The following is a 19,523-nucleotide window of genomic DNA, read 5'->3' as shown; positions in this document are numbered from 1 at the left end:
TATATGCAGCTCTGTACTTATTGTGTCACTGAATACTGTTATTAAAACAAGAACAGTTGAAAATGTACTCTTGTAGACTCTAGACACAACCTTGTTAGAGGCAGGACTCATTTTATGATTGATGTTAAGAAAGGTCATGGTGTCCAAGCCAACTTTCTTTTAACTGTAACTCAATTTGTTTCCAATGTCTGACTGTACGAGAGTTGCAGGAAGTTACATATTCATGTGGAAAATGAGATTTTTATTGTGTATGGAAGTCAAATACATTATTAGTTGACGAAAACTAAAGTTTGTATGTCTACTAATTTCATAAGTAGAAAGAGTCTAAAAATTCCTGTACCCAGGGTATTCGACGGAGAAAAAGTCAAGAGGGCTTCCAGCACCCAGCTATTCAGTAAAGAAGAGTGGCTGCAAATTCCAAGTAAGTCATCTCGTAAAGAAGTGGAAGGTGGTTTGGGAAAATAAGTCGAATACAACCCAGATCCACACTAACACTTTAAGTTGTCAGAATGTTAGAATGTGTGTGTGAATTGTGCTTGTGTGAATGTGCTGAAAGCTCAAATGTATAGCAGTCATTTGTTGTGCTTATCGGCGACCCAACATCTGCTGTAAATGGTGAGTAGCAATCTATCCTATTCATAATATTGTTGCTACTCCATTCTCGATTTCCCCATGGTTACATTTAAAGACTATTGATTGAACTAAATACTTACAGATTATAAATATACACAACTTAAATTGGAACCACTGCATAGAAAATGTCACAGGAAAGAGGAACCAATGAGTGTGTTTTATTGGCAGAACACTTAGTAAATGCAACAAATCTAGTAGAGACTACATGTATAAAACTTGTCTGTCATCATCTATAGCACTGCTGTGCAGAATGGGATCCTTACGAGATAGGACTGAGGGTGGAGGCATTGAAAAGTTCTAAGATGAGTAGCCCATTTTGTAATAGCATGAAATAGGAGGAAGAGTGTCACAGATACACTAAGCAAGCAGGAGTGGAAACCATTAAAAAGGAAGGTGTTTCTGTTCTTCTCATGAGATTACATTCACCAAGTTTTTCCTCCAAATATTTCATTAAAACACACCTACACACATAACCATCACTGGGAAATAAAGCATTCTCGTGGAAAGTTAAGAGAAATAGTTGAAAGAAACCGATGATGCGAAGAAATTTCAGAAACCTTACAAATACAAGTAGATACCCATGGTCACGTATGAACCCTCACTCTACAGCAGAGGATGGTTGGTTGGTTGGATTAAAAGAGGGGAGAAGGGACCAAACTACGAGGTCATCATTCCCTTGTTCAGAATAAAACAATGCCACAAGTGCAAGGATAAAACAAATGAGACTGACAACAAAAAACGGAATGAAAGGAAAAATCATAAGAATGATGAAGGGCAACAAAAGTGTAAATGGACAAACGGGGAACAAGAAAACCACAGAAACACAAGAAACGGGATGAAGAGAATAAAACAAAGCAGATGACCATGAGAATAAATAGGAGAAGCCAGCCACTATGCAACACATTAAAACCTCCACCCTAAAAGCACTAGGGTGGAGGACACAGACAGGGCATATACGTGGATAAGGAAAAAAAATTCCCAGATTTCCCGGTTAAAAATACACTTTCTCCCAGGTGAAAATACACTTTCGCCGTGCATGTACGCTGCATATTTTCGTATTACAAAGGTATAAATTCGATTCCACTAAACACCACATGTTACTTTCCGAAGCACTGAAATCGAGATTGCGATGCGATTTTGTACGCCAGTCATAGCTCACGTCACGTGATGCAGTCAGTCAACAGCATGATCACTCTTAAGTAGCGCGAACACTCAATTAAGAAAACTTAATGGTTTAAATTAATATACATAGCTTTCACATATATAATATTGGTCTCTAAGATTAATAAGCTGGAAGAAAAGCTAAGCTTCCACATATAATGTTGATCATTTTTGCACGTGTTACACTTTAAGATACATCACTCAAATCTGCCAGTAATTTGTTAACAACAATGTAAATGTCTGATCTGAGCTCTAAATTCTTCTAAATGGTCTCCTCAAAGAGTTGATTTTTAAATGAGAGTCAAAAGCTTTGTGATTTAAGGAATTCATCATACATACTCACACAGTTCATCTTGCGTAAAAGGAAATTTACTTTGAATGCAATGCTTTTCAAACCACCATTCACAACATTTTTCCGCGACCTCATAGAAAAGGTTCGTTTCAGCAGTTGCCAGAGAGTGCGAGATAACAGGCGTCACCGCACTTGCGCAGCTACAATGACGCAGGAAGCCCAATGTTCTTACGTGTAAAACATTAAAAGATCTTACGCCATAAAAGAAACAAGACATTAGAGGATACTTCAAGAGCACCGGAATTTCGTGAACCAAACTAAAATGCATAATTAGGCTTAAAGTGCACATTCGTATGTCCAGATTAGGATGTAAATTTTCATGGAGTACCAGTACTGATTATCTCATGTTTCGTTATTACGGCATAATGCCATATGTGCACTTGAAATGCAGCCAACAGTTGAAACTAGCCAATAGTGTGAAATTAAACACTTCATTTCAAATAAATTGACCTCAGCGGAAAATATTAATAAAAGCCAAATCTCTTTAGCAAACCAACAAAAATAACTTCATTGTTCTGCAAGGCGATTAATGCACGACAGTCAGACAGGTGGAAATAAAATCTGAAACTAACAACATATTTTAGCCTTCCGTAATTATGTAAACATATTTTATTCATTTGATAGCTCCCGGCCACAAAAATCCATTTTGTTTTTCATTTAATGTGAGAGCAATAAATAAAGAGGAAACAGCAAAATCACTGAACGTGAACACAGGTCACGTGGAGACGATCCACCTCCCCACCACAACTCAGACTGCTCTGAGCATCAGCCCCGGATCTACAATATTTCTGAAACGGGGAAATACTAAATAGTGGCACCCAGCCACACTTCTGTAACCAGAATCAACTGCACATGCCCAAGAGCCCACCTGCAACTGCTCACACGAATCTAACTTAAACAGTTGTCACATCACGTTCATCGGAGGCAATTTGTTGTTATAAAGCATTGCATAGTCTTTCCAAAGCCTCTGACACACTTAGCTGTTGCCAGACGCTTGTATGAGAACTGTGTTTTGTTGTTGTATATAGTGCATTTCCTTTACAACTTAAGTTTTATTTTCGTTTTCTTTTTTTCTCTTATTCATGTTTTGTTGCAGCAGCATTATTCTGCAGTAGCGGGATACAGTAATATCCTTTGAGTATCGGTTCTTACCAGCCAAAATCACAAAAATTTAACTGAAATCTAAAACAATGAAAAATTCTCGGAATTCTAAACAATTCCCCAGTTTTTCCCGGATCTCCCGGGTGTATACACCCCAACAGAGAGACAAAGGACATGTGCTAAAACTTAGATCAAATGATAAAACCCACCCTAACAAATAGAACTTAAAACTAAATCAGCCAATGAGGCATTGTCAGATAAAATTAGTGGCAACGAGTCTGGTAACCCAAAATTCCATCGCTGGGCAGTCAAAGTGGGACAGTGCACCAGAAGATGGGCCACTGTCAACGGGACGCCGCACCGACACTGAGGCGGGTCTTCACGGCGCAGGAGGTAACCATGGGTCACCCAAGTGTGGCCAATGCGGAGCCGGCAGAGGACAACTGATTCCCTGTGAGAGGCCCGAATGGAAGACTTTCACACATTCATAGTCTGCTTAATGACAAGCAGTTTTTTGTGCATACAGTTATGCCATTCCATCTCCCAAAGCCGATAAACCCTGTGGCGTAAGTTTAAACGCAGGACAGGTTCCGAGATGCTAAACTCCAGAAGCGGTTTCCGCGTAGCCAGTTTGGCCAACCTGTCGGCAAGTTCATTGCCTGGGATTCCGACATGACCTGGGGTCCAGATAAACACCACTGAACTGGACCATTCCAGGGCATAGATGGACTCCTGGATGGTCGCTACCAAGGGATGACAAGGGTAGGTTGTAGGCGGGAGAAATTACTCGTCTGGGCATGTGCTCAAGAGTACGTAAGAGCTCTGCAGTGAAAACACTGCAGCCATCAGGTAAGGAGTTCTGTTCTACAGGGTGGCGCACAAAATGTGTTATCACTTTGTTTTTGAATATAAACTTTATTGTCAATACAATCAGAAAGGAACATATACTACAATGAAGAGTCGTCCATGGAGATTTGTTCTAACTCAGCCCATGCTCAACATGTCCACCATTTCGTTTCCTAACTTCCTTCAAACAAACACTGAAGTTAGTGATTACCCTACGGCACATGTCTTCCGTAATTTCACTGGAATTCACTGGAAGCTTGAAGAATAAGTCTTCTGAGCTCCATTAAATTCCACAGCTTCTTGCTACTGCCTTGCCCTTCAACACGAAGTGGTTCATGCAAGATGGAGCAAGGCCACATACTGCAAACACTGTGTTGGAGTTTTTACACGAGCATTTCAACATGCAGATCGTTTCACTCAGGTTTCCAGGTCGCTTCAATGACTGACAATATTGGCCCCCCAAAAGTCCATACCTCAACCCATGTGACTTTTTTCTTTGGGGTTACCTAAAGGAAAAAATTTTCCCGAAATGTCCACGTGATTTAATGGAGCTCAGAAGACTTATTCTTCAAGCTTGCAATGAAATTGCGGAAGATGTGTGCCGTAGGGTAATCACTAACTTCAGTGTTAGTTTGAAGGAAGTTAGGAAACAAAATGGTGGACATATTGAGCATGTGCTGAGTTAGAACAAATCTCCATCTCCTCTTCATTGTAGTATACGTTCCTTTCAGATTTGTATTGACAATAAAGTTAATAATCAAAAACGAAATGGTAACAAATTTCGTGCACCCTGTATATGTCCTCCATGAACATAGGCAAAGCCAACGTGAACATTGGCCATCGAGCTATCAGTGTAAACCCCTTCATCGCCCCAGTACATGTGTAAAATCGAGAGGAAGTGACAGCGGAGAGTCGCAAGGTTAACCGAGTCCTTAGGGCCATGTGAAAGGTCCAGGCAAAGCCGCGACCTAGGTGTACACCATGGAGGTGTATGTGAATGGACCTTAAGTATAGGTGGTAAAGGGAAGGACTCCAGTTCAGACAGAAGGGATTGCACGCGAACCACAATCATTAGCCCTGACCTGGGCCGCCGATGCAGGAAACGGGCAGTCGCGGGTGGGAAAAGGAGACGGTAATTTGGATGCGCAGGAGAACTACGAACATGTGCGACATAGCTGGCTAGCAGTTGTGCACGTCTAACCTTCAATGGAGTGACTCTGGCCTCCACCAGGACACTGGTCACCGGACTCATTCTAAAAGAACCTGTCACTAAGCGAATGCCACAGTCGAGTAAACGAAACGCCAAGGGCGCCACCGAACCATAAACCACACTCCCACAGTCAAGGCGGGAATGAACAAGGGCTCTGTAGAGCTGCAGCAGTGTAGAGCAATATGCACCCCAGTTGGTGTTGCTCAGGCAGCGGAAGCCACTGAGGTGCTGCCAGCATTTCCGCTTAAGCTGATGTAGGTGAGGTAGCCAAGTCAATCAGGCACTGAAAACAAGTCCTAAGAATCAATATGCCTCCAGTGAGTGGATCGTCAGTAAGATAAAGTCCTGGTTCCGGACGAACGGTACAACGCTGACAGAAGTGCATGACACATGACTTCGCGGTTGAAAACTGGAAGCCGTGGGCTAGAGCCCATGACTCCACCTTGTGAATGGCTCCCTGTAGGCGCTGCTCAGCAACACCAGTACTGGAGGAGCAGTAAGAAATGCAGAAGTGATCCACATACAGAGAAGGCGAGACGGATGGCTCTATAGCTGCTGCTAGGCCATTAATGGCCACTAAAAAGAGAGATACACTCAATACGGAGCACTGCGGGACTCCATTCTCCTGGATATGGATGGAACTACGGGAGGCACCACCTTGGACACGGAAAATACGAAATAACAGGAAATTATGGATAAAAATCGGGAGCGGCCCCCAGAGAGCCCACTCGTATAATGTGCAAGGCTATGATGTCGCCAGGTCGTGTCATACGCTTTTCGTAAATATAAAAAAAGATGGCAACCAGGTGTTGGCATCTGGAAATGGCTGTGTGGATGGCAGACTCAAGGGACACAAGATTATCAGTGGTAAAGCGACCCTGGCGGAAGCCGCCCTAACGTGGAGCCAGTAGGACACGTGACTCCAGGACCAAACCCAACCACCGATACACCATACGCTGCAGCAGCTTACAAACATTGGTGAGGCTGATGGGCCAATAGCTATCCACATCAAGCTGGTTTTTACTGGGTTTGAGCACCAGAATGATGGTGCTCTCCTGTCACTTGGATGGAAAGACACCGTCGCACCAGATCCGGTTTTAGATGACGAGGAGATTTCGCTTGTAGTCAGATGAGAGATGTTTAATCATCTGACAGTGGATCCAATCTGACCCATGAGCTGTGTCGGGGCAATGTGTCAGGGCACTGAGGAGCTCCCACTCTGTAAATGGGGTGTTATAGGATTCCCTGTGGTGTGTAGTGAACAAAATCACTTTCCCTTCAAGCCGTCATCTGAGAGTGCAAAAGGCTGGAGGGGTAATTCTCTGATGCAGAGGCTTGTGCATACTGCTCGGCAATCACTTTTATGTCAGTAGATAACACACCATTTATGTTAACACCGGGAACACCTGTTGGGGTGGTATCCAAAAACACGTTAGATCTTTGCTCAGACTTGGGAAGCTGACGTATGGCACCCAATGGTCGAGACATATCTCTCCCATCATTTAATAAGATGGTGAACACGGCACGGAGCTGTTTAAAGGCTATGAGGTGATCCAGGGACGGGTGCCGCTTATGCCACTGTAGAGCTCACCTACGCTCCTTAATTGCTTCCAGCGACCACCAAGGGACTGCCTTTCACCGCGGGCACCCTAAAGAGCTAGGGATAGCAGAGGTGAAAGTTTCCCAGTTGGCCCTGCTTGTAGCCCATCTGGGCAGGCACCCGTGGGCCTGACACTGGGGCAGTGACAGGAAGATGGGGAAGTGATCACTACCACACAGGTAGCCATGTGCCATATGCTCTCCAGTGGATATATGGGAGAAGGCCAGTACTGCAAACCAAGAGATCAATGGCTGAATATGTGCCATGCTGAAATGTATGGAGGCGCCTGTATTTAAGAAGTAGAGGTCAAGCTGTGACATCTCTGCCTCGGCCAGTAAGCACGGTGCTACCCCCCAAGGGGTTAAGAGCGATAAAATCTCCCAAAAGTAGGAAAGATTTAGGGAGTTGATCAATCAGTGCAGCCAATGCATTCAGTGGTACTGCACTATCTAGAGGAAGATATACATTGCAGACAGTTATTACCTGCACTTTCCTTATCCTGACAGAAACAGCTTCAAGAGGAGTTTGAAGGGGCACAGGTTCACTGCATACTGAGTTCAGGACATAGACGCAAACTCCATTTGACACTCGATTATAGTCGCTATGGTTCCTGTAATATCCCTTATAGCCACGGAGGGCAGGGGTCCGTATTGCTGGGAACCAGGTTTCCTGGAAGGCAATACAGATAGCAGTTTTAAAGCTTGCCAAGCGGTGGAAAAAACCGCTCAATTCCAGACGTGATCGTGAGGCTGGGAAGGCGTGGAACGTTCAATGAGGCAGTTTACGCCTCAGGGTCACCTGCTGCTACTGATTTAGTTCCTGAGCCGCCTGTATCCATGGTGTCTGAGGGTCCAGCGAGATCTAGGTCCTCAGTGGACACCAGAATCTCATCCTCAGAAGCAAAGCTTGTAGGTAGTGGTGGTGTGGGTTCCCCCACAAGTCCCTTGGTCTTGGGGGTCTTCTTTTTGGATTTCTCTCACTGCTCCTTGGGTTTCTCTGGCTGGGAGGGCTTGGACTGATTCAGTCTCCGGGACTGAGGATGATCATGAAGCCCTGCAATCAGCTACTTTTGGACACTTCAGCCACTGGCGGGAGTTATCTTTCCCACTAGCAGAAACCTGGCAAGTGGGGACTGGGGTCGCCGATGGTTGGGGGGTCACTGCTCCCGAGGTAGTTGGTGTGGGAGCAACAGTGAGGGAAATGCCCCCCCCCCCCCACCCACCACCACCAAGGGGGCAGGAGAGCCGACTGGAATTTGCAGAACGGATGGGACTACAACTGTTCTCGTAGCGGCAGCATAAGAGGAGGTCATAGCCACAGGATGTGAACACTCAAATTTCCTCTTAGACTCAGTGTAGGTCAGTCAGTCCAGGGTCTTGTATTCCGTGGTTTTCCTTTTACGCTGTAAAATCCTGCAGTCTGGCAAGCAAGGGGAATGATGCTCTCCGCAGCTGACACAGATGGGAGGTGGGGCATATGGAGTATTGGGATGTGACGGGCGTCCGCAATCTTGGCATGTGACGCAGGAAGTACAGTGGGAAGACATATGGCCGAACTTCCAGCATTTAAATCACCACATAGGGAGAGGTATATATGGGTTTACATCACAGCGGTAGACCATCACCTTGACCTTCTCAGGAAATGTGTCATCCTCGAAGGCCAAGATGAAGGCACCGGTGGCAACCTGATTATCCCTCAGATCCTGAAGGACGCGCTGGAAAAAATGAACGCCTCGTCGCTCTAAGTTGGTGTGCAGCTCATTGTCAGACTGCAAAAGAAGGTCACTGTGGAATATAATACGCTGGACCATATTTAAGCTCTTATGGAGTGTGATGGTAACGGAAACATCCCCCAACTTGCCACAAGCGAGTAATGCCTGTGACTCGGCACAGGATGCTGTTTTTATCAAGACTGACCCCTGACTGCATTTTGGACAAGTCATCCACCTCACCAAACTTGTCCTCTAAATGCTCTACAAAAAACTGTGACTTCATTGAAACAAAGGAGTCCCCATCAGTTCTCATACATACGAGGTACCAGGGTGAATAAGGTTCGCTGCCATGCTTAGCCTGGCATTCCTCCCATGGTGTGGCCAGGGAGGGGAATGATTTATGATCGAACTTCCTTGCACTGTACTGCGACTTAGAGAACACTTAGAGACTGCTGGTGTTTGATTGCCAGCAAGTGATGACGTGGTACACTTCATCGCGTGTCATCCGCCCTGATGCCGCCCACTCCAACCAGGGGCCCTCCCCATGTGCGCCATCCAGCCGCAGTAAAGGCCACCTCGTAGGATGGCCATTGCTGGGAGTCCCAATGCCCCAGCGTGACGGGCATCTACTCCTTGGCATACATGGGGAGTTAACGGCACAGGCATCAGCAGAGCGATCTCTGTGTTGTCAGGGGGCTACAACGAACAGTGTACATGGCGGCCACACCATAACGGATTGGCTAACATGCTGGATATCAGGTGCAAACAAGTCCATGGTCACTGTCGGCGCAGAAAGTGACACTGCATAGTGCATAGTGGAAAACACACCCAGGTAGGTGTCCTCGCCCAAGAGATGGAGAATGAGCGGGACTGCAATGCGACGACGAGTAAGTGGGCTGCAGATCTCAAGGCACGATGGACATGATGCACCATGTAAAGCGCCCTTCCCCAATTGGCTCACTCTTCGGAAAAATTTTGAAGAATGGAGGTCAAACCCTAAATGGGACCATAACATAATAGCCAAAATGTGAGAGACTCCTTTTAGTCACCTCTTACGACAGGCAGGAATACCTCGGGCCTATTCTTACCCCCGAACCTTCAGGGGAGACAGAAGAGGGCACTGAACACATCTGCAGTACGAAAATGTTTGTAGACGGACCTAGGGAATGAACTCAAATACAAACTATTTAGAAGTTCATGAGTATAATGCAAGATCGAGCAATAAGTCACTACACCTAAATCTATACTCCAAAAGCCACATTACAATGTGTGACAGAGGATACTCTGGTTACCACTGTTAAAGCTTAACTGTTGCCGTAACTCAGCCAAGCAGTGGAAAAAACCGCTCAATTCCACTGGAGGATGACGTGATCGTGAGGCTGGGAAGGCATGGAACGTTCAATGAGGCAGTTTACGCCTCAGGGTCACCTGCTGCTACTGATTTAGTTCCTGAGCTGCCTGTATCCATGGTGCCTGAGCGTCCAGCGAGATCTAGGTCCTCAGTGGACACCAGAATCTCATCCTCAGGGAGGTAATGACAGTGGCACGTAAAGTGCCCTCCGCCACACACCGATGGGTGGCTTGCGGAGTATAAATGTAGATGTACCATCACTCCCCTCATTTCCCATTCCACTTGTGAAGGAGGAACTAGTTTGCTAAAATTCCATTAAGAGCTCTAATTTTACATTTGTTATCATATCATATATGAGAGAGGAAGTTATGTGACTCTTCTTGGAACATAAACTCTCATAATGTTAGTAATTAACCTCCCTGTGAAAGAAAATGCCTTTTGCATCATCTGCCACTGCAGTCTGATATGCTTCTCCATGATGCTCCTTCATTAAAAAACAAAAAAAAGGGAAGAAATGTAGCACTCTCATTAGAATATTCTCTATTAATTCTACCCACTCCAAGCTCCATACTGATAATCCTAAGACATGAAGAGATACTGGAAAAAAAAAAAAAAAAAAAAAAAAAAAAAAAAAAAAAAAAAAAAAAGAAACACTCATCACAAGGAGGGATGGCCTTTGTGACACCTGCCTTTGCATCAAGGAACTGTTCGACAGGGGGGGAGGGGGGCAGAGGAAGACTAGAACACACAATACAGATTATAGGGGATATTAGTTGCACTTGTTATACACTGATCTGCCAAAAAATAACGGCCATCTGTTTAACCCTTTTGGATCCACTGTCGGACTACATCTGACATTACAATTTTCCACTACAGCTCCAATGTCAGACATGTTTTCTTTATTGTAAGATAAATAAGAGTTGGGCAGAACGTGGTGGAGAAGAAAAATTGGATTGGATGGGGCAAATAGCATGTTGGCCAACTCGGAAACACAATACAGCAGTGACTCTAAATTTGGCAAGTCCTTGGCAGATTTGCAAAGATACATGTTACCAGATGTCTACGTGCAGATCCAGCAAATTATGGGCCAGTGATATGTGGGCAAAGAGCTGACATCCGATAGCGTCCATGATGTGATACATCAGGTGAATTTCGTGGCCAAGATATCTACAAGAGTGCACTATTGTGCTACTCAAACCACTGTAGCATGATTCTAGCCTCTTAACACAGAGTTCCTGCTGTAAGAAACCATTACCATCAGGGAACACATCAAGCATGAAGTGGGATGCAGGTAGTCCACAATGACGTTCACTTAGCCCACAGCTGTCGTCGTGCCTTTGATAAATGCCACAGGTACCATGGATGCTCGGGCAAATGTCCCTCATAGAATAATACTTCCCACTCTGGCTTGCTTCCTCAGCACAGTGTTTCTTTCAAACAGCTGTTCAGCTGGACAACAACATATTCAGACACAACAATCAGTATGGTCTAACAAAAAATGTGATTTATTTGACCAAACACATTTCCATTGATCCACAGTTCACTCTCAACCATCCCATACCCACTGTAATCTTAACTGATGTTACATCAACATGGGGAGATGTAAGGGTCACCTGTTGCGGTACACCACATACAGCATGTGTGGAGCAGTGTGCTCAAACACTTACGCCTGCACCAGCATCGAATCTGTTGGCAAATCGGCCACACATCACTATCCTGCTTTATAGAGCTGGCAAGCCTCCAACCTTCACATTCTGTGATGATGCACAGACATCCAACACCTTGCCACCTGCTTGCTGTTTCCTCATCCGTCAGCACTTTCCATAGATGCTCACAACAGTAGCATGTGAATAACTGAAGAGCTTTGCCACACAATCTGCCCTTTGTTAGTCACTTATGGCAATATATTTCCCAATTTGGAGCCCATATCATGGCTGGAATGATTCCCCATTTCTCTCTTCTCCACTTATATATTTTCCTTACCATGTTGCATGCCCACAAAAATTCTCAGGCAGCATACAGTCTAGGGGTGGGCAGTGTTCACAGAGTTTTGACTCATCAGTGTGTAGAAGAAACGTAAGCGCACGATATAAAAAGAGGGAATACACCAGCAACCCAGTGGAAAAACTGAACAATACAATCATCTGCAGCAAGACAATTTCAAAGAGCAAATTCAGTCTCTTAGCCTAAAGTGAAATGTGGACACTGATAGAATGAGACAGCCATATGTAGGAAGCCTGTTTACATTGGAAACTTGCAAAGAACAGAATAAACAATAACCAATAAACAAGTAGTATTTAAGATGAGCACTGCACAGTTAACAATTGCAGATACATAAAATTGCAACCTAATGAAACATAAACATATGTATTCCTTTATTTTATAAATAATTCCATCCAGGAATTTCCACTGCTGTTAATTTCTTTATTTCGTAACAGATTAACAATACTTACTTTCTAGAGACATATATTACACACTTGTTAGTGATATTATACCTGATGTTTCCTGTAAATTTCTAGTAGTTCTGAGATGACATTAAGTAATGCTCTGGGATCACGCACATTCCAAGCTGCGAGACTTGGTAATGATTCTTCCAGAAACTCAATGTCAGGGTCAGCCAAGAAGGAGTCTTCATCAAAACAAAAATCTGGTGCAAAATGAGGTTTCTGGCTATTGAATACCACATTCCATGTAATTTTTTGCCCTGCATAAGGTATAACAAGCTTGAAGCGGTCAGCATTACCTTCAGCACTGTCTGTTGGTCTTCCAGATGATATGCCACTAATTTTGATATTGCCTGAGCCAATACCTGTTAAAAGAATTAAATTATTCTCATACTGTAATTGCTCATACACTGATAGTGTCATCCAAAATTGACATGAAGAAAATGGAAGTGCACATAAACACCCAAAGACCTACATAAAAACAAGAGGATTTAAGCATAATCAATTTCATAGGAGTTAGAGGATACATGACCAGTGTGTAACAATCAAGAAAGGACACTTGTGCATATACCTGACAATGAATGAATATTTACACTAAATAAATTTAATTCACTTCTAGTAACAGCAATATTCCTAGTGAAACAAACTATACTTATGTGCTGTATTTCAACTGTAGTGTTTGGTACCAGGTGCCAACTTTGACAACGCTGTGGTGTATGCAGTGTATCTGCAAGGTGTCGGGTGCAGATGGTATTATGCAGAAAAAGTGTTGTTGGATGTGGCGCTCATGTGGCAAACGCCCAAGTACGGTGTTGAGAGCGGGTGTGTGTACAAAAGTTTGGCATTCTTGCAGGCTGTGAAATTTGATAGGTGTGACAAGAATACATGGCTGGCTTATGCCAATTCTGTCAGCACCAATACAGACTTCATGTAATGGTGCAGGGAACACAATTTGTGAAGATCAAGCAGATAGAGCACAGAGTTTGAAAATGTAAAGTTTACTATCCATGTTATTGTTAGAGTTGTTATCAATCTGCTATATGGTTTTTTGCTCAAGCGACAGGTGTCAGTGAGTATCTGTTATTTTTTTTCTTTTTTGCCAGAAGATTTGCTTTGACTTTATTAAGTATAGGGGCAGATAGGTGAACCTATGGTGGCTGTGAAAACAGATAACTCTACTTATCAAAAGGTTAAGTACAAGACTCAAAAGAAAGCAATAGGTACTTGGGAGTAGGGGAACCATTTCTGCTGTTATAGTTTTTACACTTTTGACTACTAGAACTATCTGAGTCCTTGCTGGATTAGTAGTGGCGTGGGCGTTCTACCATAGCTTCTGATTTATTTGTGTCATACACGGAATGGGGAAAATGGGGTTTTGATAATTCGATAATTTGTCAAAGAGCAGATTTTAGAAATTATTAGACAGGGTCTTGCACTACACTAGTATGGGTTCATGCAATGTAAGCTTTCACAACCATAATTTACTGCAGTCTGAGAGGTTACGCTCGCCAAGAAGAGGTTTTAACTGAAGATTACTACAGGCTACTGGAAGGGGGGCTGTTAAATCTGCTTTTGGGAGGGAGAAAAGGCATTATTCTGCCATTCAGTCTTCTTTAGATGATCACTGTTAAGGAAAGAGTTTCAGAATGATTGTCATTTTCCGTGTTATAGATCGAGTGGGAAAGATTTGTACATCAAAGGCTGTCTTTGACAGTGAGATGGTTGGAGTTCTTTGATGTAAGTTTTTAATTTTTCATTTTGGACTTCCGCACTGAAGATGGTGGCATACATTCTTTTTGTGATGGCTGGGTGGGGAGGTGGGCAGAGTGTTTTGGTTGGAGTGTTCAGGGGAGACTGGGATATAACTGTTTCGAGCTTTTCCAAACAGTATTATTTGTCTGTCTTAATTTAAGTTCGTTTGCTTTTTTGCTGCAGGAAAATAGGTAATGTGTGAGGAGGGATTTTTTTTGTTTCAGATGAGGACAATTAGTACCAGTTGGTTGGGGAAGTGCAGGTGGATAGGTGTGTTATTTGGTTGTGTTTATTTTTGTGTTATTTGGTATTGATATTGAAAGATTTTTAGGTTCTGCAGGTCTTAACTTTTTAACTGTGTGCTTTTTGTATGTACAAATGCTTTATTAAGTTTCTGAATGTGGAAAGCACCCAATTATCTGTTTTGAGTGTATCGCGGAGCTCAGTTTAGCTTTATATAGTAAGTGGAGGTATCAAAACCAGTTTTACTTAGAAACTGGTATAATATTTTGTTTAACTGCAAATATTGTAGCTTCGTGATTGGTAGGAAGCAAGATATTTAGTTTACTCTTATGAATACAGTGAAGACAGAAAGGAATTTCTTATTGCGGCCTATTTATTTCTTTTAGTCAATTTTTTATTTATTCTGTTTCATGGCCTGTGGGTTTCATTACTCTCTCCTCACCGAAACTCCCAACTACATGCAGGTCTCCTGGTACTTGCTTATTGGTTTTTAAACCATTTAGATTATTTTTGTTTGCAGAAAATTATAGTAGTTGTTCAATGTGTATTATGAATGAAGCTGGCTTATAGGAAAGAGTCACTGTAGGAATGGGGAAAACGAGCTGGAGGTTCAGGGATAAAAGATTTTGTGTGGAGGAAGGAGGGGGCAGGGGAGGATGAATCTGGATGGACATTTAAGATGGGGAAAAACACAGAACTGTTTAACTACAGCGGTAAGCCAATTATTACCCGCAATTTAGTTATATTTTTGTTTATTTTGGTAGTACTGTCGTTTTACAATGATGACGCACCCTTTGTTTATTTGTTGTTATATCTTTGCAACTTTCGAGCTGCTAGGTTAGTTTCATTATCGCTGTCGTGCTGTTTATCATGGCTGCTCCACTGTCTATTTGCACCAAAGAACAGCAACATTCAGTTATCCGTTTTTTGTGATTGGAAGGCGTATCAGAGGCCGAAATTCATCGAAGACTTTCGGTACAGTATGGGAACAGTGTTTTGCCACAACAGAGTGTCTACAAATGGATTGAAAAATTCCAAAATGGTCGCACAAGTGTTACGCATGACGAAGGAGCCTGACGACCATTTACCACCACAAATGAAGAAACCATGAGTGTTCACATGAAATGATTCTCTTAGACAGACGATTAACCATTGACGAAGTGGCAGATCGTCTGCAAATTAGTTATGGTTCTGCCTATGAAATCATCCACAACAGACTTGGGTTTCACAAAGTTTGTGCAAGATGGGTCCCAAAACAACTGACACAGTTGCATACATAAACATGCTTGGACATCTCCAAAAAACATTTGGATCGCTATGGTAACGAAGGGGACAACTTCTGAGACAGGGCCATTACTGGTGACGAAATATGGCTCCATCATTATGGGCTGGAGAGTAAATGGCAGAGTATGGAATGGAAACACCCAAATTCGCCGTACAAGAAAAAGTTCAAGACCCAACCGTCCGCAGGAAAACTGCTGCTTACAGTTTTTTTGGGACACACAAGATCCAGTATTGGAACATTATGGGGAAAGGGACACAACAATAAACAGTGTAAGTTACAGTGAGATGCTTACTGCCAGGCTAAAGTCTGCAATTCGAATCAAACACCAAGGATTGCAGTCAAAAGGTGTTGTGTTGTTGCACGACAATGTCCGTCCACATACTGTTGCTCACACTGCTGAAACACTCCAGAAACTCAAATTTGAAGTACTGCCTCATCCTCCATACAGTCCCGATCTTGCCCCTTCTATCACTCGTTTGGTCCATTCAAACAGGCATTAAGGGGCCGTCGATTTGCCTTGGACGAAGCGGTGCGTTCCTGGCTCACAGCTCAACCGAGAACCTTCTTTTATGAGGACATCAGGAAGCTTGTACAACGATGGACCAAGTGCATTGAAACGCAAGAAGACTATGTCGAAAAATTATGTTCTATTAAGTTCCCTATTTGATTACAATAAAATTTTATAACTACTTTGCGGATAATAATTGACTTACCCTCATAATAATGTCAGCAATGTATAACAATGGAAATTTGTGATTAGAATAATACTTAAAATAAAGGAAAAGCAACCACTATGGCTGATTGATGTGTGACACATAGAAATATGCAGCAGAAAACTATTTATATTAGCTTTCAAGCTGTTGCTCTTTCTCTAGTAGCAGAACAAATATTCACCACAGACACCCAAATGTACATGCTCGTGGCTTTGGTGGCTCTGAGCACTATCGAGACTTAGTGGCTTTGGTGTTTATGTGTGTGCTTCTACTAGTGAAAGAGCAAGCTATGCACATCATCAGTCAGCTATAGGACATATAATGTCAGTGCTATTACATTCTACGAATGCCTAAAAATTCCTGTATAACTGAACAGTGTTTTTTCTGCAGTTATGCATAGCATACTGCAATAAGGCAAAGTGTTTTGGGGGATAGTAGTTAGGATAAGAACTACTACTCCAGATGAGAACAATCAAATAGTGTCACACAATGTTCCAGATCAGTACATTTTCAAGGAATTTATAATAATAATCCAAACATATACCTGCAGTTATGAAAGTATGTGTTTTCTGAAAGCACACCAGGATTTCTCAGTGTTACACAGTGGAGTTCATAAACATGGAACAAGAAGGAGAATCTCCATAAAGGGATAGGTACATGCAGAAAATTCTGCTCATCGTAGTGCATTACGTAAGAAACTAAAAATCATGTTGGATTTATAAAAAATTCAAAAGGAAAAACAAAAATGTTAATTAGAAACAGCTTTTCCAACATTAACGGAGGATGTAAGGGAATGTTTGCTACGCGTCATCAGCTTTGACTAGTGACAGAGGGCATGAAGAAAACACCATAAACAACATGGCAACTAAAACACTTCGTTATTGGCAATCTTTTCAAACAGGCTAAGCTACAGATCTGTCTTTCAACGAAATTAGGTCCCCCCCCCCTATTAGTGGTGTCTTCAACTAACAACAAAATTGTGAATACAGGCATGAAAAGATAAAATGACAGCACATTACATCACCAGTGAAAGCCAAAGACTCACATCAAACATTCTTCTTGACCCTTAAAGAATACAAGAATCAGCAACAGAAGCAGATTAGTTTGTTTCCTTAATTACAGTATAGTGAAGAGATTACGTTAAAAAATTGTACTCGCAAAAATATAACAACACTATTAACTGGCATATATTTCTAAAATCCTATATCACTGCATACAATGACACATCTGGATGCTAACAAACTGTTTAATCTTGAATTTAGAAGCATTAGATACACACAAAAAAGCTGATGTCCTGGTATCAAGTGATTCAGTATTTCAAGAAATTTTATAATTAGCGTAGTTAGCGAACTTTTGAAATTTACTCAATGGCTGGTATATAAAAATAACAGACTAAGAGGACAATGACATGCTTTGTGAATGGCACCTTCACAGTTTGGGTCTATCGTGCACCATTGCCATGGACATGGAATCTGCAAGTATTATCTCCTTTAACTAGCCTAGCTATATTAAACTGTAGCAAATGTAGTGAAATTCAAATGCCTTAACCTATATTACTCCAAAATTCAAGAACAACAACAAATTTAAGAGAAAGGTAGGCTATAACATGAAAGCTCACTCTAATTTAGAAAAACTTGCTACAATTATAACACTCCACACAGATCAACCTTTCTTTATGTTAGGAAGGGAAATTCGAGCTTAACATTCCATCAACATTTTGGTCATTAGGGACTGAACACAAGCTTTGATTACAAATGGATGGGGAAGGAAATTGGTTGTGCCCTTTTCAAACAAACCACCCCGGCATTTGCTGGGAAGATTTATGGAAATCGAGGAAAATCTAAATCTGGATGGCTCGATAGGGATTTTAACCGTCATTCTCCTGAATGCAAGTGCAATGTAACAATGGGAAAATTTTTGAAGGCTTCTGGATAGCTACAATATAAACGCAGCATGTTAATAAGTCCTGTGTATAAGATATAAAATGAACTATTATTTAATTTCTAACTAAATTCTACATTACCACAGTACGTCAACTGCAACATGTCACATAATTTAATAGACTGAAGACTAGCACAGCAATGATGTTACTACACGGATGCTCATTTCGGATAAATAATACTGTAATGAAACTGAGGAAAGTGACAATTTCATTTTAGTGTTGGAGATTATTCCTACGTCCCCAAACAAGAAAAAAAAAAAAATTATATACAACCAGAAGTTAACTATCAATACGAAGCGGACTATCTTCGTGGCAGGGCGGTTTATCTATAAGAACATTTAATGGTAAGTGTAGGATGACAAATTAGTAAGCTTACACACACACACACACAGTCCAGGAAGCAACTTCCTAGTAATTAATCATATTTTCTAACACATTCTAACAATCACCACCATTCGCGCTTAAAAGTAATAGAGAAGTAGCTATTTGTTTTAATGTGTGTCTGCGTTCGTTGCAAATATTTGAAACCACTCTTTTAAACGATCGTGTGAATCTATCCTAGACTTCAGAATGTGCCTTCATCGTAAAATTTACTGCAATGTCATGTAGCCTACAATCAAAAGATTATGGGATTTTACCGGCGGCGCATTGCAGCTGTTACGACCTTAACGCAGAATGCAACCAGACATGACGTTCCCCTTTTGTGCACGAGTGCAGAGCGAAAAAATTTTTACACAAAAAACAAAGAAAGGACACTTCACATATGTTAACGACATAGTAATTTTCTACCGGAGGACTAAAATCCATTTGGAATTCTGTAGAACTCTTACCAACTTTTTCACTGAGTACGACTTTGATTAATGGCTGAATATCAGGGTGGAAATGCTGCAGAATATTTTCACCCATTTTAATTTACTAATACAATTGTCAACACAGTACACCAACACAGTTGTCAAAGTACACCAACATAGTGCTGAAAACGAAGTTTTCAAAGTCACTTATCTCTATACATTTTCTCACTATGTCCACTTTATCTACACACACAATAATACATCCCCACTTCACATTTTAAACAAATCAACACCACTCTCATTGTTTACTACCTCATGTAGCCGATACAAGCATCGCCAACATTTCAAAACTAAACTGAACATTACTGGTTAACGTCAAAGCTGTTTT

At 42.1% G+C, this 19,523-nt stretch overlaps 1 protein-coding gene across 1 annotated transcript in view; it reads right to left on the bottom strand.

The window, feature by feature from the left end:
- LOC126252966 (BRISC and BRCA1-A complex member 2-like) overlaps positions 1-19,441 on the bottom strand; it is a 60,008-nt gene extending 40,567 nt beyond the window's left edge. Inside the window, exons 1-2 of the mRNA XM_049953986.1 lie at positions 19,175-19,441; positions 12,461-12,774 (exon numbers count right to left, since the gene is read on the bottom strand). Coding sequence (XP_049809943.1) covers positions 12,461-12,774; positions 19,175-19,250 — 390 coding nt within the window. The 5' untranslated portion in view covers positions 19,251-19,441. The remainder of the gene's footprint in view (positions 1-12,460; positions 12,775-19,174) is intronic.
- Positions 19,442-19,523: the final 82 nt, after the last annotated feature.

The sequence above is a fragment of the Schistocerca nitens genome, chromosome 1 (assembly GCF_023898315.1).
Source record: "Schistocerca nitens isolate TAMUIC-IGC-003100 chromosome 1, iqSchNite1.1, whole genome shotgun sequence".
Taxonomy (NCBI): Eukaryota; Metazoa; Arthropoda; class Insecta; order Orthoptera; family Acrididae; genus Schistocerca; species Schistocerca nitens.
This window is presented reverse-complemented; position numbering and strand designations above follow the sequence as displayed.